The 19,848-nt window shown below is 39.1% G+C and overlaps 1 protein-coding gene across 1 annotated transcript; it reads right to left on the reverse strand.

The window, feature by feature from the left end:
* Positions 1–10,460: 10,460 nt before the first annotated feature.
* On the reverse strand, positions 10,461–13,467 carry LOC149142776 (uncharacterized). Its single transcript, XM_089451579.1, has 4 exons — positions 11,987–13,467; positions 11,120–11,372; positions 10,872–11,027; positions 10,461–10,769 (listed from the first exon to the last, which is right to left on the reverse strand). The coding sequence occupies exons 1-4, from the start codon at positions 13,465–13,467 to the stop codon at positions 10,461–10,463; spliced, it is 2,199 nt and encodes a 732-aa protein (XP_089307705.1).
* Between the last annotated feature and the right edge of the window lie 6,381 nt (positions 13,468–19,848).

Consider the following 19,848-nt stretch of genomic DNA (forward strand, 5'->3'; position numbering starts at 1 on the left):
GAAGTTGAATTAAGGGGTATTGCAGGGAAACCAGGAAAGATAATCAGCTCTAATGGTATGACAAAGCTTCTAAAAAAGGAGCAAAGAGGTGTAATTGCACAATTATGTTCGCTAGATGTTTCCACATCAGGATCATCTATTTCTCCAGATCTCCAAAAAGTCCTGGACAATCATTCCAAGGTATTTGAGACTCCCAAAGGTCTCCCACCTATGCGTGATCATGATCATGCTATTCATCTGATTCCAGGAAGTGTTCCTCCAAACATCAGGCCGTACAGATATCCCTATGTCCAAAAGAGTGAAATTGAACGTATGGTTGCAGAAATGCTAGAGGCTGGTATAATTCAACCAAGTCAAAGTTCTTTCTCTGCTCCAGTAGTATTGGTGCACAAGAAGGATGGATCATGGCGCATGTGTCCGGATTATAGGGAGCTCAACAAGCTCACTATTAAAGATAAGTTCCCCATTCCTGTCATTGATGAATTACTGGATGAATTGCATGGATCAATTTACTTCACCAAGTTGGATCTTCGTTCAGGATATCATCAAATCAGAATGAAGATTGAAGACATTCCGAAACAACATTTAGAACTCATGAGGGTCATTATGAATTTTTGGTCATGCCTTTTGGCCTTACCAATGCACCTTCAACATTTCAAGGTTTGATGAATTCAATTTTCAAACCATTCCTTAGAAAATTTGTGTTAGTATTTTTTGATGATATACTAATCTACAGCAAGTCTTGGAAGGATCATGTTGAACATGTTGACAGGGTGCTACAACTATTGGAGGAGAAACAATTATATGCAAAAAGATCCAAATGTTTCTTTGGAGTCCAGGAGGTGGAATATTTGGGTCATATTGTATCTCATGAAGGAGTTAAGGTAGACCCTAGCAAAATTAAAGCCATTAAGGAATGGAAAATCCCCACATCCATAAAGCATCTGCGAGGATTTCTTGGGTTGACAGGGTATTATCGCAAGTTTGTTAAGAATTATGGGAGAATAGCAGCACCTCTAACAACATTATTGAAGAAAGATGCATTTTCATGGACTTCGGAAGCAACAAAGGCCTTTGAACATCTTAAAGAGGCAATGTGCCAAGCACCGGTCTTAGCTACACCGAACTTCACAAAAACCTTTATTGTGGAATGTGATGCTTCAGGAAATGGAATTGGTGTTGTTCTAATGCAAGATGAAAGACCCATTGCTTTTGAAAGTCGTCCAATCAAGGGAAAGTTTTTAAGCAAAGCTATTTATGAGAAGGAAATGTTGGCAATACTCCATGCACTTAAGAAATGGCAACCCTACCTAATGGGAAGACACTTCAAGGTAAAAATGGATCATGATAGCCTTAAATACTTTTTAGAACAAAGATTATCCTCTGAAGAGCAACAAAAGTGGGTCACAAAGATGTTGGGTTATGACTTTGAAATCATCTACAAAAAAGGGAAGCAAAATGTGGTGGCAGATGCACTCTCAAGAAAGGATGAGGATGTGGAAGCATTGTTGTGCGCCATTTCTATTATCCAACCAGATTGGATAAACGAAGCAAGGGAGGAATGGAAGAATGACGAAGAAGTGTGGGCACTTATTCGAAAGCTACAACAAGATTCCAGTACATCTGATACATTTAGCTGGCAAAATGATTCGTTATGGTACAAAGATCGCTTATACCTCTGTAAGAATTCCCAGCTAAAACAAAAGATTCTTATGGAATTGCACACTTCTCCCTTAGGAGGGCACTCAGGATTTTTAAAAACTTACCACAGGGTTAAGAAGGAATTTTTTTGGGATGGCCTTAAATCAGATATTCAAAAGTTTGTGGCAGAATGTTTGGTTTGCCAACAAAATAAAGTTGAAACAATTAAGACACCGTGTCTATTACAACCTTTATCCATTCCAAGCCAACGTTGGGAGGAGGTTTCAATGGATTTTATCACAGGTTTACCCAAGTCTGAGGGAAAGAGTGTCATCATGGTGGTAGTTGACAGACTTACCAAGTATGCACACTTTTGTGCATTATCACATCCATTTAAAGCTAGTACAGTTTCTACTGCATTTATGGAATAATTCAAAAGCTACATGGAAACCCAAAGATTATTGTAAGTGACAGAGATCCCATTTTCACTGGAAATTTTTGGACAGAATTATTTTCTTGGCTCATCTTATCATCCTCAATATGATGGACAAACTAAGATAGTAAACAAATGTTTGGAAGGATATCTTCGTTGCTTTGTATCTGATAAACAGACACAATGGGTCAAATGGTTGCCTCTGGCTGAATGGTGGTATAACACTTCCTTCCATACAGCAACAAAAATGACCCCATTTATGGAACTTTATGGGTATCAACCACCATCCATCACATCATATTTAAGAGAAAATTCTAAGGTTCAAGTAGTGGAACATCACATCGAACATCAACAACAAGTCCTCCAACTCTTAAAGGATAACCTTGTGTTGGCACAAAATAGAATGAAACAACAGGCAGATCAACATCGCAGTGAAAGAAGTTTTGATGTAGGTGATTGGGTATTCCTACGGCTACAACCATATAAGAAAATGTCCCTCAAGCAAGCTAAGAAGGATAATAAATTATCACCAAAGTATTATGGTCTGTACAAGGTGTTGCAAAAGATTGGTACTATGGCATACAAATTGGAGCTTCTTGCAGCTTCTCGATTGCACCCAGTTTTCCATGTTTCATGTTTAAAGAAGGTTATAGGCGACAAGCTCCCAGTTCAAACAATATTGTTAGAACTTGACGAGGAAGGAAAAATTATATTGGAACCGGCAGTAGTCATATAAACAAGAACTCGACAGCTACGAAATCGATCAATTTCAAAGTATCTTATCAAGTGGAAGAACTTATCCGCTGAAGATTCCACATGGGATGATGACAATTTTATGCAGAAGTATCCAGAACTACTCAAGCATTGAGGACAACACTTTTTTGAAGGCAAGGGGCATGTTGGGTCCCTATAATACTAGTGATTACCCCATTACTATTGTAGTTATACCCCTTATTAATATTGTTGTGCCCCTATTACCCCCATATTGTTATTACTGTGCCCCATAGAATCCCTCTATTCTTATTTTTGTGGCTTTATATTATTATTGTTAGGTCGGCTGGATTATATTGTGACTCCTTAGACTCCTATATATAGAAAGGAGGTTTTGTCATTTGAATCATCCAAGAATTATTCATTTATGTAAGGTAAAGGAGGTTGCCCCCTCGAAGAGGCTGAATTCTAAGGCGTTGATCTATCCTTTCTATCTTTTCTTGAGCTGGTTTCATAACAGGATATGCTTATGAAGTTGAAGATGAAGATGATGGTGGATATGGTGGAGGTTTACCTCCATTTCCATTACCTCCTCCTCCTAAATAGCCTTATCCTTTTGGAGGCTTGGAGCTTTCATCCTCCAGTCTTGTATTCCTCTCTTCATAGAGGAATTTCACCATCTCTGTCATGTCAAAGAAAGCCTTCCTAAAAACCTTCTCATCCTTTGACATATTTGCAGGTTCTCCTTCATGTGACATGCTTATTGAAGCTTCAACTGCAATTTGAGGTAGAACTGGTGGTGGATATTGTGGCAATCTTGCACTACTTCTCCTTGAACCAACTTCAGGACCTTCAACCGGTTTTCCTTCTCCTCTCTTGAGCTTCAACCTTGTAATCATCACATTCACTTGCAAACAGTTAAATCCTCGTTGCACAAATAAAACCAAGAGCTATGATACCAAACTTGATCTGAATGGTAAAATTAGTTTTTATGTGCTAAATTCCTATTCAAAATATGTAAAAGTGCTTAAGGGTTCATGAAGTTAATTGCAAGTTTTAACATGAGTTTTTGAATGTTTTTATGTAAATTTCATGTAGAAATTAACATAAAAAAATGATTGAAGAATAGCATATAACAGACAAGAACATCACCAAAATAATATCACAACAACACATGATGAAGGAGTTCACCCCTCTTGGGCTATGTCTCCTTGGTATAGCTTCCAATGTCTTGACCCTCTCTATTATGCTAAAAAGTGTCAATACATTAGTTTACAATGCTCAAGCAGCTCTCAAACCTGTTCCAATGGCTCCAGAATGCCCAAAAATTCCTATCTAGCCTCTTTCTGCTCCTAATTTGGTTAAAAACTGAAGAAGTTATGGCTTCCCCAAGTCTTTCTACTAATCATACCTCAATTTCCCCAAAATCTAGCACCATCCTACAAATTCACCTCCAATTCCACTAATCGAGTGCTGATTTCACCTAATTTCGGGCAAATCTATTGAACGGATTGAATGCCTAATGAGGCCTTAATATCGAAAATTAGGCCACATGGGGGGGCCACGTGCCCGGGGCTAAGGACAATGGCCAACCCCCACCGGTCGGACCCCCACTTTGCCCCGCCCATGGTCATGTTAAATGCACGCGCCCAGGGGCTAGACCTCGTGGCTGGCCCCTCTTCTAGATGGTGCACAACATAGAGTTTAAATACAATCCAACAATGATAGTTGTTAAGAACTAACGCATGGCGTGTTGGTTATACTTGGCGCTTGTAGTTTGGAGGTCTCGGGTTTGACCCTCAGTGTTGCTGCCGGGACCTTAACCAAATTTTTGGTGGCCTTCGGGCTACCATGTGGTGGCCCCTGGCTGGGCCATGTGGCAGCCTATGGTTGGAAACCAACCAACCAATGAAATTCATCCAAAACTCCACCAATGAAATCGTGCCACTTGGCACCATCTAGTTCACCAGAGGAAATAGTCATATGCATAGTGACCCTACCATGTAGGTATACCCAGTTAGTGAAACGTTAGTGGTAGGGACTACTGACTTGGCTGCCTGCATATTTTTTTTTAAATTCGTATGTTTAGAAAAATGAACAAAACGTGTTTCTTAGAGCATACGGAGTCTGTTTCACGCAAAATGAGTTGTGCCGGATTTAGGATGATGAGCACTATGCGGTCTTTCAGGTTCCACACTGATATGAAAACTTTGAATTTTGAGTAAATTTTTGAGAACCTGATCAGATTAGAACTCAAGAGATTAGGGTTATGGTTTCGATTTCACATGCATAAAATCAAGGAAGGCCCTCTAGTTAACTGAAACTTGTCGAAAGATCAAAATAGGAACTTATGCCACACTACTAGATTAGAATGCACACCTCCTATTTTCTAGGAGTGTGCAGTTGACTAATCTCGAGGACAACATAGTTCGCTAGCTGAAGCGATTGCACAATTCCTTGTGACAAGGGACTGCACAGTTCTATTTCACAGTGGATTGCATAGTTTTCCCTCACAAGTTGATTATAAAGTCTGATTACATGGTAGATGCATTCCTCTAAGGATTATTTAGTTTAGTCTCACAGGGAGTTGTGTAGTTTTTTGTGAGAGAGGGTTTCATAGTTCCTCAAGGCAAGGCATGCAACCAATGCTTGATTAAAGCAAGACTTGGCTTGTGTTTAAAATGTGTTTTCTTTTCTTCAAAATTTATACAACTACTGTCGACAAGGCCTAATTATCGCAATGAAAACAAAGTTAAGACATCGTAAGCATAACATGAAATAATAAGTCATTGTGACACGTAATGAGCAAGAAGAACACTTAATGATGGCTAAAATGATAGTTCTTATGATCAAAGGTAGGCTCCAAAATCAAAGCGTAGGAAAATTTTTAGAGGGGAGTTGTAGTAGCTACATCATGTGTGCAACCAACATAGATCCATATTAAACCAATATCTGTAAATCAAATGCCTAGAGGGGTCAAACTTCTGGAGGTGTAAACGTTTCTTCATGTTTTACAAAGATTTGATCCCTCTAGCCACTTGAAAGATTTCCTTTTCCATTGGTAGAGGCTTTGTAATTCAAGGTATAGGGATGATTTGTAATTCCTTTAATGATTAGTTCGAAATTGAAATGTAACATTTTAAAACTATTAATAACAAAAATAATTGAATATAGGTGTATATGTATGTAAATAAATAGATAAATTTAATGAAGAAAAATAAACCAATGTTTAACTCAATCAATAAATTAGTAGAAAAATAATGTAAATAAGTTTTAATGTTTTTAATCGTATATATATATATATATATATATATATATATATATCTATATATATATATATATATATATATATATATATATATATATATATATATATATATATATATATATTCTCAGAAAAGACTAATTCTATTAACTAAAAAGTAAAATAATATTGCAAGGAGTTGAGGCTTCGGATAACATCGCCCGAGAACACTAAATGCAACAAAACTGCCCCAGTATAGGGAGAACCTAGGAGAACTAGTTATAGAAAGCTAGAGAACAGATGTAGAAACCAAAGATAGACCAGCATAACATAAGGAGAGACCCGAAAGAAAGACATAAACTTTCCCTAGCTACCTAGAAGATATTTATACTGCCACTGCCTGAGAGGAATAACAAAACCATCTGGCTATATATGCTGAAGCAGAATTGAAATAAAAACTTCCTGAATTTGACCATATGAGACATCAGCAAAACCAAAAAAGTTTGGGTAGGCCCAAGTGGCCTTATATAGCCACGTCCTCACTCGGAGGCACCTCCACCACCGGACACGCAATGCCAATCCACATATCTTCGTTTCCTGCCTTCTCGCCCTCTGGGTTCACCGTGGGGTGATGAGTGGCAATGGAATTACCTTCCCCGTCCACCGAGACAATGGCTTCAGGAGGCAGAGTAACGCTGGGAGCATCGCCCCTGTCGAGCATCTTTCCCTTTCAATTCTTCGGGCTTCCCTCTGCCGTAAACTGCTCACTGCTATGAGAAGGCTCAGACGCCACGCACACCATAGGATGAAGCTGGTTTTCTTCCTCAGAGAGGATAATAGTGATATGAGCGGTGATCATTAGCCTATTGAGATTTCTCTAGAACTTGAAGTGAGTGGTCTGAAACGCGTTGTTCAGAATCGGCCTACGAGCAGGGCTAAGAGGAGGCGAATCCGCCTGAGAGGAGGGGATATTAACAGGATGCAGGGTAGGATCCATGGAACAGCTAACCTTCGAACACCTTTGGCTACCTCGGCGTCCCCCAGATCAATTCCTCATACGCTGGCGTACCATGTTGAGGTGCTGAGGGGGAGGCACAATAAGACCAGGGGCAATGTTGGGAGGGCAATAAAACAGCACAGGGAACCACTTCGATCGCACAAGAGAGGCTTGAGAGTATGATGAGGGCAGCACAATTCAAACCTCAGGGGAAATTGAAAGCTTACCACTAATTGTAGAGACTAACCTACCATCAAGACCCTTAGCATACCAAGACCACAGATAAGAGGGCGAGGTGCAGGCAGGAAGCTTGCCTCTGTTAGCAGAGACCGGCTTTCCAACAAGACCCGCAGTAAGCCAGAGCCTGGAGCATGAAGGCTGGACACTAATTGTGGGAAGAATAATCCAGAGTGCCATGATTATAACAGCCATAGCTTCACCTTGGACGGATCGAGCCATTAATACAGAAATCCTACCATATCTGCCTCTCTTAATGTTATCCATCTTGCGCCGGATGAAGTCCTCGGATGCCACGTTGATCTGCAGCTGGCAGTACCATATCTGTCCGTCAATCATTAAGAGCATTAGATTTCATTAATTTCACCCGCATCCGGGTGTTCTCCTTCTTCCTGATGCATTTCCTTCTTCACTAGGTTGTTGTAATCCGAGAGTTGAGATTCAGAGGCTAGGCTTGAAATTGATCCAGCATGAAGATCCAACCTACAATCAACCCCCATATTAGCAAGTAAGTCCGCGACTTTATTCCCTTCTCTGCGTATGTGCTTCAGAGTGACCGCCCTGTGAGAGGAAAGCCAGCATTCAATAAGTTCAAGCCTTTTTTCCATTCTCCAGCTATTACTCACTTTGCAAGAGGGGGATCCCTGCAAGATTTTTGAGACCATATTTATGATGATCTGGGAATCGCCCTCTATTATGAGCGGAAAGAAACCTTTACCTTGCACAAGAATTAGACCCTGCCAGAGACCTTCCAATTCTGCCGAGTTATTGGTATCCCATCCCTTTGAACCTAAAAAGGTTAAAAGAGGAGCCCCCTTATGATCTCTGAAAATCCCTCCAAAGCCTGAATTTCCTGGGTTGCCTTTCGAGGCGCCATCAAAATTTAGCTGGTACATATGCATAGGGGGAGGTAACCATTTCTCAGGTGAATGGCTCCTTGGAGGCTTTGTTCCTTTGATAAGCTGTTCTTGCTTCCATTGGAGGTTCCAATTAGCCCATATGGATTGTTCTTGGGGGGTAGTTGGGAGATCCTCCTGGTACCAGGTTTTGAGAGATATGGTTTCCTCAATATTTTGGCAAATTATTTTCCAGATATCTTCCAGCGACATAGAGTGATCCTTGAATATTCTACTATTTCTCTCCTTCCATATGGCCCACATGAGAAAGCCCGAAATGAGCTTCCAAAGGAAATTTAAAATCTTGCTTTGATAAGGGGTATGGTCCCAGTTGCGCACAGTGGCAATGATGTCTCCATGATTTCTTCCTTCCTTTTGGCAGCGGAAACTGACCTTTTCCCAGAGCTTGCGCGCAATCTGACAGGAATGCATTAGATGCTTTATGGTTTCCTCCTCTTGTCTGCAGTTAGGGCATATTGAGGGTCCATGAAAGTTCCTCTTTCTAAGATTGTCCCACGTGAGAATCTTGTTATGACATAGGAGCCAGAGAAAGGTGGAAATTTTTGGCCATATGGAAGGGTCCCAGATTTTGCCCCAGAGAGGATATTTCACCATATGTGCCTTGATAATGATGTTGTAGGCCTCTCTCGTGGAAAAGGTGCCTCTTTCCTCATATCCCCACCGAAGAATATCCTTTTCATCAGAATACTGAATTCTTCTTTTCATTAATTCTGTGTCTAGAATTTGTTGGACTTGTGTCGAACCCTGTCTTAAGATCTGATCCGCCTTGAGCCATTCCCGGTACTCTTGGGTCGATGAATTTCTCTAGAAGTTTTTAACCCTATCATGAGATTGCATATCCTGCTCCAGGGGTTGAATATGAGGGATTTGGTCATTTAGTTTGGGCATCTACTGCCATGAATCTTCCCAAAACCTTGCAGTGTTACCATTCTTCACTTCCCAAAAGTTGTGTTGTTGAATGAGATTCCTGTGCTGCTTGGCCGAGTTCCATATAAGGGAGCCCATGCTGACCTCTGATATTCTTATTAGTTCCTCCGCTGAGCAATTCCTTGCATACTTAGCTATCCACAGAGAAGCCCACAGGATGAGAGGCACAGTTAGCCACTTCCACCAAATTCGAGCTCCCATGACCTCATTGCTATGAGAAGGATCCCCTAAACCAATATCGCCCCCTTTCTTTGGTAGACAAGCAGTATCGCATTTGACAAGAGCCCACTTGTGCTTATGACCATTACCGCCCCAAAGAAAAGATCTTTGGAGAAGCTTGATTTCTTTGAGAACCCATTTGGGTGCTGCAAGGATGGAGAAGAGGTATAGCGGCATAGCCTGAAGAACTACTTTTATGAGGACTAGCCGACTCGCCATATTTAGAGATCTGTGAGTCCATGAGGAGAGCCGAGCCTCCAGATTTTCTAAGAGGATTTTCCATGAGGAGTGCTTTAGGGCCGAGGCAGTCAGAGGAGCACCTAAATATTTGGATGGGAGGTTAGCAATGGAGAATCCTAGAATACGGGCTATAGCTGCCTGAGTTATAGCAGGAGTATGGAAAAAGAAGATTTGAGATTTGGATTTATTGATAGATGCTCCTGAGGCTTCCGAGAAGTCCGACAGAAGGGATTTGAGCTGGCGAGCTTCCTGGACCGAGGGATGCCCAAAAAGCATGTTGTCGTCAACAAATTGCTGGTGAGTGAAGGCTGGAGAGTTATGAAAGGATAGGCCTCTGAGACAATGGGATTGCTGAGCTGACTTAATACTTCGGCCTAATCCTTCTGCCATAATGACAAACAAGAAAGGGGAGAGAGGGTCTCCCTGCCTAATTCCCCGGGAAGGATGAAAAGGAGATGAGGGTATACCATTGACCAAAATAGAAAAGAAAGAGGAGGAGATGAGACTCATAACCCATCTAACCCAAGGAGCAGCAAATCCAAAAGCAATTAGAACTTTTTCAATATACATCCAGCTTAGGCTATCAAAAGCCTTTGAAAGATCTAGTTTGAGGAGCATACCTGGCTTCTTGGAGATCTTCAGGGAATGAATTACTTCATGAGTTAGGATGATACCATCAGTGATCTGCCTACCTTCGACGTATCCAGATTGCTCAGGCGAGATGATGAGAGGAAGCAGCAATTTGAGCCTGGAGGCAATGATTTTGGAGACAATCTTGTAGATTATGTTGCACAGTGCTATAGGTCTATACTTGTCAGGTGTGCTTGGCATATCCACCTTGGGATCCAGGCGTATGAATGTGGCATTCACCCCCGGAAACATCCATCTTAAGGATCACGACTCCTCAACCACTTGCCAGACTTCCATCTTGATCAAATCCCAGAAATTGTGGAAAAAGTTTGAGGTAAATCCATTCAGGCTTGGAGCCTTACCTGATTTCAGTTGTCGTACTGCTAGTTCCACCTCTTGTAAGTCAACAGGCTTGAGAAGCAGTTGGTTATGCTCTCCTGAGATAAGTTTAGGAATCTTTCGAGTAATTTTTTCTATAGCCTGTGATCTATCCGCATTTGGCTCACGATGCATTTGCTTGAAGTAATTTAGGAGTTCGCTTTCAATTTCTTCGTGTGTTTCCACTTTGACTCCCTACTCATTTTGAATATGAGTTATGTTATTATTCATTCTGCGTTGGATTGTGGTACTATGAAAAAATTTTGTGTTTTTCTCTCCATATTTAAGCCATCTGACTCTTGATTTTTGCCTCCATAACGTTTCTTCTTGCTTAGCCCTTTCTGTGAGTTGCGCTTCAAGAACTTTTTCTTGTTTTGACAAGTCATTTGAACGGCCATCAGTAATAATCCTCTGCTGCAGTGGCTTCATTTCTAGCTCGAGGGCTCCCTGAGCCTGGAAGATATTACCAAAAGAAGTGTGATTCCAGCGTTTGATATTGCTTTTAAGATGCTTGAGCTTTTGCTGGAATTGGAACATTTTTGAACCTGGTGGAGGGGAAAATTGTTCCATTCTGAACTGATTAAGCCATGGAAATCCGGATGAGACATCCAGAAAGCCTCAAAGCAGAACGGTCTGCGAATCAGGTTGCCAGGACGCGACCATTGAAGGGAGATGGGCCAGTGATCAGATCCTGAGAGAGGCAGGATGGAAGCTGCAAAGTCTCCACCAAGATGAATAGCATTGTCTGAGAGCAAGAACCTGTCCAGACGAGAAGTGATCTGCTGCTTCCCTGCTCTCCTATTGTTCCATGTAAATACACCATTATTGAAGGGTAGGTCGATGAGCCAGTTATTCTGAATGAAGTCCTTTACGGGTTTCCCTTCCTGACTTCCTCTGCATCTTCCTCCCCTTTTTTCTTCCAGCCTAGTAATCATGTTAAAGTCTCCTCCAAAAATCCATAAAGGGTGCGACCTGTCATGGTTGATTGCAGAGAGAGTGTTAAGGATTCCAGCTTTAAGTGATGCCTCCTGTGGAAAATATACATTGGTTAAGAGCCCGTGTATATTTGTCCCTATGATGTGAAAGATTGCTTGGAGGAAATTCCTATTTGCATGGATATTGTCGAGTCTGATAGCTCGGGAGTCCCAGACAATTTCCAGGCCTCTAGAAGCCCCATCAGCATCCACTGCAACATTGAGACTCCCTGGCCATACTTTTGCTGCAAATCTATCTAATGCAATTGAATTGCATTTGGTCTCTTGCAAGAAAAGGATTTGAGGTTTTTCTCGCATTATCATGTTTTTAAGAATTCAATTTTTCCCTGGGCCATTGAGCCCTCTTATATTCCAAGAGATTAACTTCATTGGGAAGGATTATGATCAGAGTTGTAGTACTTGGTTAGCTTGGAGTACCTGCCTGACTCCACTAACATTTGTCCTATTCTGATTGTTCGCTGGAGATCTGTTTTCCTTCCTCGCTTTTTGATATCTTTGGTTATGAATCTTCCGTCCCAGGGGCCACCAGTCTGTATACCTAAAGATTTTTTTCGTTGCGCCCGAGATAGGACTTCCTCTAGATTCTCAAGTTGTCCATCTGGAATGTTGTCAAAATTGTTTGTAGTGCATGCCTGCTCTAGGCTTGGAATGTCCAGTTCCCCAATATCTATTGCTTCTGTTTCTTCCTCCATGATCTGTGGATAATTTAACTCCTCATTTGGTTCCTCTTCTAAACTGGCATTAGATTGTAGGACTTCCACCTCCATAACTTGAGTATTCCATGCTGGTACCTTTTGCTTATCTGAGGAAGAGGCTCCCTTGAATCGAGGATCTGCGTGAGGCACTGTGGGATCTGCCTGCTTCGAATGTTTATCTTTCATCAACTCCGTCTCTGGTGGAGTGGGAGAATCCGAGCTTGGATCAGTTTGGCGAGCTAAAACTTCAAAGCTGTTGCTTGTAGAGGGCTTGGAGGGGCTGGTTTGCGGCATTTTGGAATTTGAGGCCTGTTTCTTGTGGGATTTCCTACGATTTGCTACTTTGGTAAAGCCATTTGCCTCAAATGAATCCGGTCTGGAGGCAGGAGAGGGTTTTTGAGTTAAAGGATAGTCCCTGAATAAATGTCCCAGGGCATGACATCTTCGGCATCTAAATGGCACATGTTCATAGTCAATCAGCTGAACCCATTCAATGTCATCATGAAAAACACTTACCGCATCTGGGAGAGCCTGGTTGAGGTTCATATAGACACATATACGAGCAAAGGAGGTGTATTTGTAGATTTTTGTTTCCTCTGCAACCTTTATAAATTCGCCCAGAACATTTCCAATCGCTTGAAGGGAGTCTTCCTCCCAATATTCCACTGGAAGCGAGTATAGGCGGATCCAGACAGGAGCCCAGCTGAGATCCTCCTTGTCCGGGTTGAAGCGTTCTACCCATCCTCTGAGATACAGTCCAGCCACATTAAAGAAGTAAGGCCCTCCATCCAGAACTCTGTTCCGATCCTCCAGGCAGTTGAAAATGGCAATGAAGAACCCTTTTGGTCCCAACTGCAGGGTTATATGTCCCTTTGGGTGCCATTTCGCAGCTATCCAGCCCCTTAGCACCTTCTCAGTCGGCCACAATCCGATGAACTTTCCTATCAAAGCATGGTCTTTCATATACTGTATCTGTGCATTGATTCTATGGCCTGGAAGTTCTACCTTCGGACGCTCAGAGGCTACAGGTTTGCATGTTGCCGAGCTGACCTTGGGTTGCTTTTTGTCCTGTTTTGTCTGTTGTGAGTTCAGATCCACATTATCCTCGCCCTGGTTTGCTGGCTTATTGCTTTCCTTATGCTGTTGCTGCCCATTATTGATTTGTGGGGGAGGCTCATCGCCCTCCCCCTGAGGGGATTCCATGGAGTACTGTACGCTTTGGCAGGTGTTGAAATTTCCTAATCCCGTTAGTGGTTGCAGGTCTTCTGCTGTCTAGAGCAACCTGACGCTGCAGAGAATGTCCAAACCCTAGAGCGCAGAGCCATTCCCCAACGTTGCTTCTCTTTTAATCATATATATTACTAATATCCCATATCTTTAATATTTTTTTAAACTTTAATTACTAGAAATATATTTATCTTTTAATATTTATCTAAATTTTCATTATTTTTCTTAACTAAAGAACTATTAACTATAAATAATTTATTTTTGAACTCATTGGTATGAGTTTATTATAATGATAATATGGTGTTTCAAAATCATTGAGATAACACTGTTAGAATGATACGCTGATGTCATATATTATCTTTATCTTACCGATGATATGCCAATGACTATTACATACATGCTAAAATTTTGTTTGTACTTGGATACAATACCACAAAAGCCTTATAAGTTTTTGTAGTGGCGTTAAGAATGTCTTTCAAGATGGGGAATATGTAATGATCCACCTTCCATTTGGCGGATATATCAAACTTGGATAATGATATCGATTCTTTAAACATTGTAAAGTATTTTGATTTAAGTATATTGGATAACGATATGTGATTCTTTTAACATTGTCAAATATTTTGATTTAAGTATAATTTGCCAATAGGTGTATATATTTCAACCTCAAGCTGATGTCAACCACAGGTATTTCAATTTTAATTTTTTATCAACGATCAAGATTGCATATCAAAGAATATGCTTCGTCTAAGAACTACGAATTGGCATTATCGCTGCCCTCCTCGTCCTCTACGTGGACGGGTGATGGGTAGTCTTGGAGGAGTGCCTAACTAGTCTCATGAGTGTGTTCTGTTGTCTTGTTCAGGTGGTATTGACGGACGCGCGAGCTATGTACAATGCGGCATAGCCGGGGCTAATGTTCTGTAGATTAACGTTCCCTACGAAGCCATCAAGAATGGACGAAATGAAACACAAGCAAGTTTTCATGTATTCATAATTCTATAAAACAATGGAAGGAGCAAACCCTCTCATCTAAAAATTGTGCTGCGGGGTGTTACAATCCATTTGTTGGAATCACAGAATTAACAACACTTTTTTTTTCTCCTTTTGGGTTTTGTTTTCCCGCCTGTTCAGTAAGTAGAAATTATTTTCCCCTTAAGGTGCAGTGAACAAAGCCAGAGGCCTGACCTCTTACTAGTTGGGGTTAGGTTCCAGTGTTCAAATTTGAACACGTCACAACCCTTGCGAAGCCTTCTAGCACTTTAGATAAGTGCTCAGCGAAATTTACTAGTCAAAAGAAATTTAAATTTTGATTTTTAGAGGCTTTTTTTAAATTTAAATAATATTATAAAATGCTCGATGAAGTGTTGCTTCTCTATAGGACATTTCAAAAAACTCCAGTTCTCTGACTGATGTAACACTCTAAAGTCTGCGAGAGGTTCTGGCAACACTTAAGAAAGTGCAATGGGACGTAATGGCGGTTGTTCATCCATTCCCAGGCCATCAATCATAATGGCAACACTAATAGAGTTAGCAATCATGATATGAGGTTTATGTTCGCATTCCTTGATAACAGAGGTTTCTTTTAACATTCATTGATAGCAGAGGAGAAGTAGCTATGTATTGGTATCCGTGAACAAGGCATATTTTGAAGGTATCGGAGATTTAGAAGAAACAAATGATAAAAGACATAATAACGATGACTGAGGTAGATTATTCTGAGCCTGTGAATCTTGCCTGCGTTGATTTTTCCAATCCCAATCTTACGTCGAGTGCAGCACAAGTACGCAAGGTATTTTTAACTCTCTGTTTTAATTTTCAACTTTCATTTCCCCGGCCTTTCATTCAGTTCATTGATTTAGGCAGAACCTAGTTTTTAACTCTCAGTTTTAATTTTCAACTTTCATTTCCCTAGCCTTTCATTCAGTTCATTGATTTAGGCAGAACCTATTAAAATTATTATGTATGGAATGGTTGATTGATCTTTATATAGTCATGTGTAGACTCTAGATTTTTTTTATATCATCCATCATCATGTCATCGATGAAGATTTTTTGGACTAAGTCTTTGAGCAAAGTCGACAGCTGCTTTTTTCCTCTACGGAATGAGAACCATCAAGGTTACACTCCGTATCAAGAAGAATCTCTTAATCTTTCCATTCAAATGGAAGGTTTGATGTGGATTTGTGTCTCCTTATATTTACTTCTACTTGTAATTACATCTTTCTCTGCTCAACTCTGAAAAATCAATCCATTGAAGTATTGCACTTCATATTTGTTCATATATTCATTTTTCAAGGGGATTGGAAGGGGAGTTATGAAGCTTTTGAAGCGTCGATAAAGGAAAGTGATTTCACGGTCCCAATCAATGGCCTTCAACAGGTATGCAGTTCAACATTTGAAACGATAATTTTCATACTTGTCCCACTGTTAAAAATAGATTAAAGTGATAGTATTGACATTTTTACATCATAACCACATACTACATTTTCTGTGGTATCTCCATTTTCCTTCCTTAATTTGTAAAATTTTATTCTTTCTTGTCAACCCACCATTAATACAAGATTGTTCAATTATGAGATTACCCCATTAAATGGTGATAACTACGTTTATTGATTCACAAACTTTTTTTTTCATCTTGTAAATAATTACTACCATCTACTACATCTTTGAGGATGTTGAATATATTCGAGTACTGATCATCCTACCGCTATGAAAACATCTTCCATCCTACCTTTATGAGGACATATTCATGACATTACTTTGATGTTCCACATAGATATATTGAGATAGTATAATAAGGTCAATAGGGTTCTTTACATTTTCCATGAAGGCATCATTATGAAGACATCATTACTTTGAAACTCTGATGTTCGACATGGAAATCTTGAGATAGCATAATAAGACGGATATGGTTCTTTCTTTAGGGTTTACTGCTATGAAAACATCTTCCATCCTACCTTTATGAGGACATATTCATGACATTACTTTGATGTTCCACATAGATATCTTGAGATAGTATAATAAGGCCGATAGGCTTCTTTACATTTTCCATGAAGGCATCATTATGAAGACATCATTACTACCTTTATGAGGACATATTCATGAGATTACTTTGATGTTCCACATAGATATCTTGAGATAGTATAAAAGGCCGATAGGGTTCTTTACATTTTCCATGAAGACATCATTACTTTGAAACTCTGATGTTCGACATGGAAATCTTGAGATAGCATAATAAGACAGATAGGGTTCTTTCTTTAGGGTTTCTTTTTAGCGAACATCAGTATAGATAGAGTAATCTCTTTATTAATTTAAATTTTTATTTTATAGTAATAAATGAATACATTCTCATTTTATAGTAATAAATGAATAATTTTTCATTTTATAGTAATAAATGAAATAAATTAGTTAAATATGTAATTTTATCGTGTTTAAAAATAGATTAAAGTGATAATATTGACATTTTTACATCATAACCACATTTTGTGTTGTATCTTCATTTTCTTTCCTAATTTGCAATATTTTCTTTCTTTATTGTCAACCAACCAGACAAGATTGTTCAATTTTGACAACCATTCACACAAGATTTCTCAATTATGAGATTACCCCATTAGATGGTGGTAACTATGCTTAGTGATTCGAACGTTTTTTATATTCATGTAAATAACTACTACCATCTCTTTTCTATTTTTAGATGATTCCGTGACTGACAACCATAATGCTTACAAAAGCCTAGCATTGCTACCATTTGAACTTACTGTAATCAAGCTTACTATTAAGCCTAGCATTTATAAAAATAAATGAAAGTGATAATATTGACATTTTTACATCATAGCCAGATTTTATGTGTATCTTCATTTTCTTTCTTAATTTGCAATTTTTTTCTTTCTTTCTTGTCAACCAACCATACAAGATTGTTCAATTTTGACAACCATTCACACAAGATTTCTCAATTATGAGATTACCCCATTAGGTGGTAGTAACTACATTTAGTGATTCCAACGTTTTTTATATTCATGTAAATAACTACTACCATCTCTTTTCTATTTTTAGATGATTCTGTGACTGACAACCATAATGCTTACAAAAGCCTAGCATTGCTACCATTTGAACTTACTGTAATCAAGCTTACTATTAAGCCTAGCATTTATAAAATCAAACTTTATTTAAAACCCCGTATTTCTTCTCTTATCTTAAAAAGCCTTTTTCTTTATTAACTCTCTAATTTTTTAAAACATACAAATTAATACTAAAAAAAGAATTTGAGAAATAATAAGTGTGCTTCCCATAAAATTATGTAGAGTTTTGAACCGGGGAGAAGTGTTAAAATGAAACTCTAGGGCTCTATTAATAACCACACAATTGAAGATTGGTTTGCCTACAGGGCTACAACTTAATTTTCTTTTTCCGGTTGGTCTTCCCAAAAGATATAGAATGCCAATAGCTATCCATACAACTACTATTGTGTCTCCAGCTTCATTCTCTCCATTCGGCATCTAGGAAATAAGTTGTGCATGTGGGTGTCCATGTAGCTGCTGCTATGAAGGGTTTTTAAGGAGATGTTGAAATCATAGAAAAATTAAACGACATTGTTAATGAAAAGAAATCATATTATTACAAAAAGACATCAACGAAAAGAAACCGCATTATTCGAAAAAGACGTCAACCAAACTTGAATTCATTGTAAGGACCAAATTTGAAAACCATTCTTAAACAAAAAAAAAACGACCAACCAAGCCACACAACAACAACACTGCAAATGTGTATTACATATTACAATATTTCCCTAATTACATAAAATTTTGAATTTATAGAGCTTGAATTTTTTAATGGATATGAAAGTCTATTGATAGTGGTCTTTGATTGAGCAATGTTAAGAGAAAAGTTCAATTCCCTTGGTTGTTGAAGGTATATATTTGTGTTTTTGGTTTGCTTTAAATTGTTTCAAGCTGAATAAAAGATAGTATAAATTAGAAACAAATGAAAACTAAAAAAAAAATTCCATTGTGCAAATAGATTTATATTTTCAATTATGTAAATTCAAATACTTTTGAAGATTATCTAATGAATAGAAGAAACATATGTTACCTTTTTTTAAATAGAATTTGAGAAAAATGTTTGCCTATTTACTAAATTCTATTGAGATTTTATAGTGTTTTAATGTAGCCACTTTTTAAATTTTAAGGATTTAGAAGGACACCATTTCATTTTGGCATTTTTTTTATAAAGAGTTTATTTAATATACACTTGTTCATAGAAGTACAATTTTTTTTATAACTTTTCATCTTTGAAGCGTTAGATAAATATATGCCCTTCCAAATAAAATTAAGACTAGTCCTTGAAATTTGATCACTGGTCCTCACACAACAATGAGCCCGACTTTCTTGAGCCCTACTGCTCCAATAGTCTAGTTGCAGTGCCAATGCAATAATAGGAGGTCAATCACGGTCGGAGTTTATTTTCCCATTTTAGCACAGTAAATAAAGCCAGAGGTATAACCTCTGACTTAGTGATTTGTTCTTTATCGCTTAGGACTAACCAAACCACTATATTATTTATGGGCTTAGTTTTTTTTTAACAGCATGAGTGGGCCTAATGATTAAGAGCATGTGTTTCATCCTAAGAGGTCATAGGTTCAAAATAAGAGTGGGGTAGAGTATTTATGCCTTCCATATGTGGAGGTGGGTCCCTTGTCCCACAAACAAGGGGTATCATACACCAATTTGGTAATTTGGTGTCTTGCTTGGCCATGACCTTAAACACCAATTTGGTGTTGTCCCACCAACAAGGGATCTCATACCATGACCTTAAATTAGACTCAACTGATAACTCCAATCTAAAAGTTAGGAAACCTCCTTGTCCCTCAAACAAGGGTTCTCATACACCAACCCACAAACAAGGGGCCTAATACACCAATTTGGTGTCTAGCTAGGTCGTGACCTTAAAATTGGATAATAATAATAATAATAATGACACAGAGACTAAAAATGTCTCACTCCAATCCAGAACTGAAGAGCTCTCCCCACACAGAGACTCACTAGGTCCCACTCCAATCTAGAAGTCACGAAACCTCCTTGTCCCATAAACAAGGGGTCTCAAACACCAATTTAGTGTCTGGCTTGGCCGTGAACTTAAAATTAGATACTAATAATAATAACGACAGAGAAACTCAAGAAGTCCCACTCCAACCCAGAAGTAAAGAACTCTCCCCCACACTGTGCTACAGCTTGGCACCAAGCCTAACCTACGGGTCCAGTTTCTCACCTCTTTTCTTTGCTGACAAGAATTATATACACATGCTCCACCACATACTCCAACAATCTGCGATACAACAATAGTAGTAGTAGAAATGTAT

The sequence above is a fragment of the Pinus tabuliformis genome, chromosome X (assembly GCF_031772625.1).
Source record: "Pinus tabuliformis cultivar Carrire ecotype Pingquan chromosome X, CPIR1, whole genome shotgun sequence".
NCBI lineage: Eukaryota > Viridiplantae > Streptophyta > Pinopsida > Pinales > Pinaceae > Pinus > Pinus tabuliformis.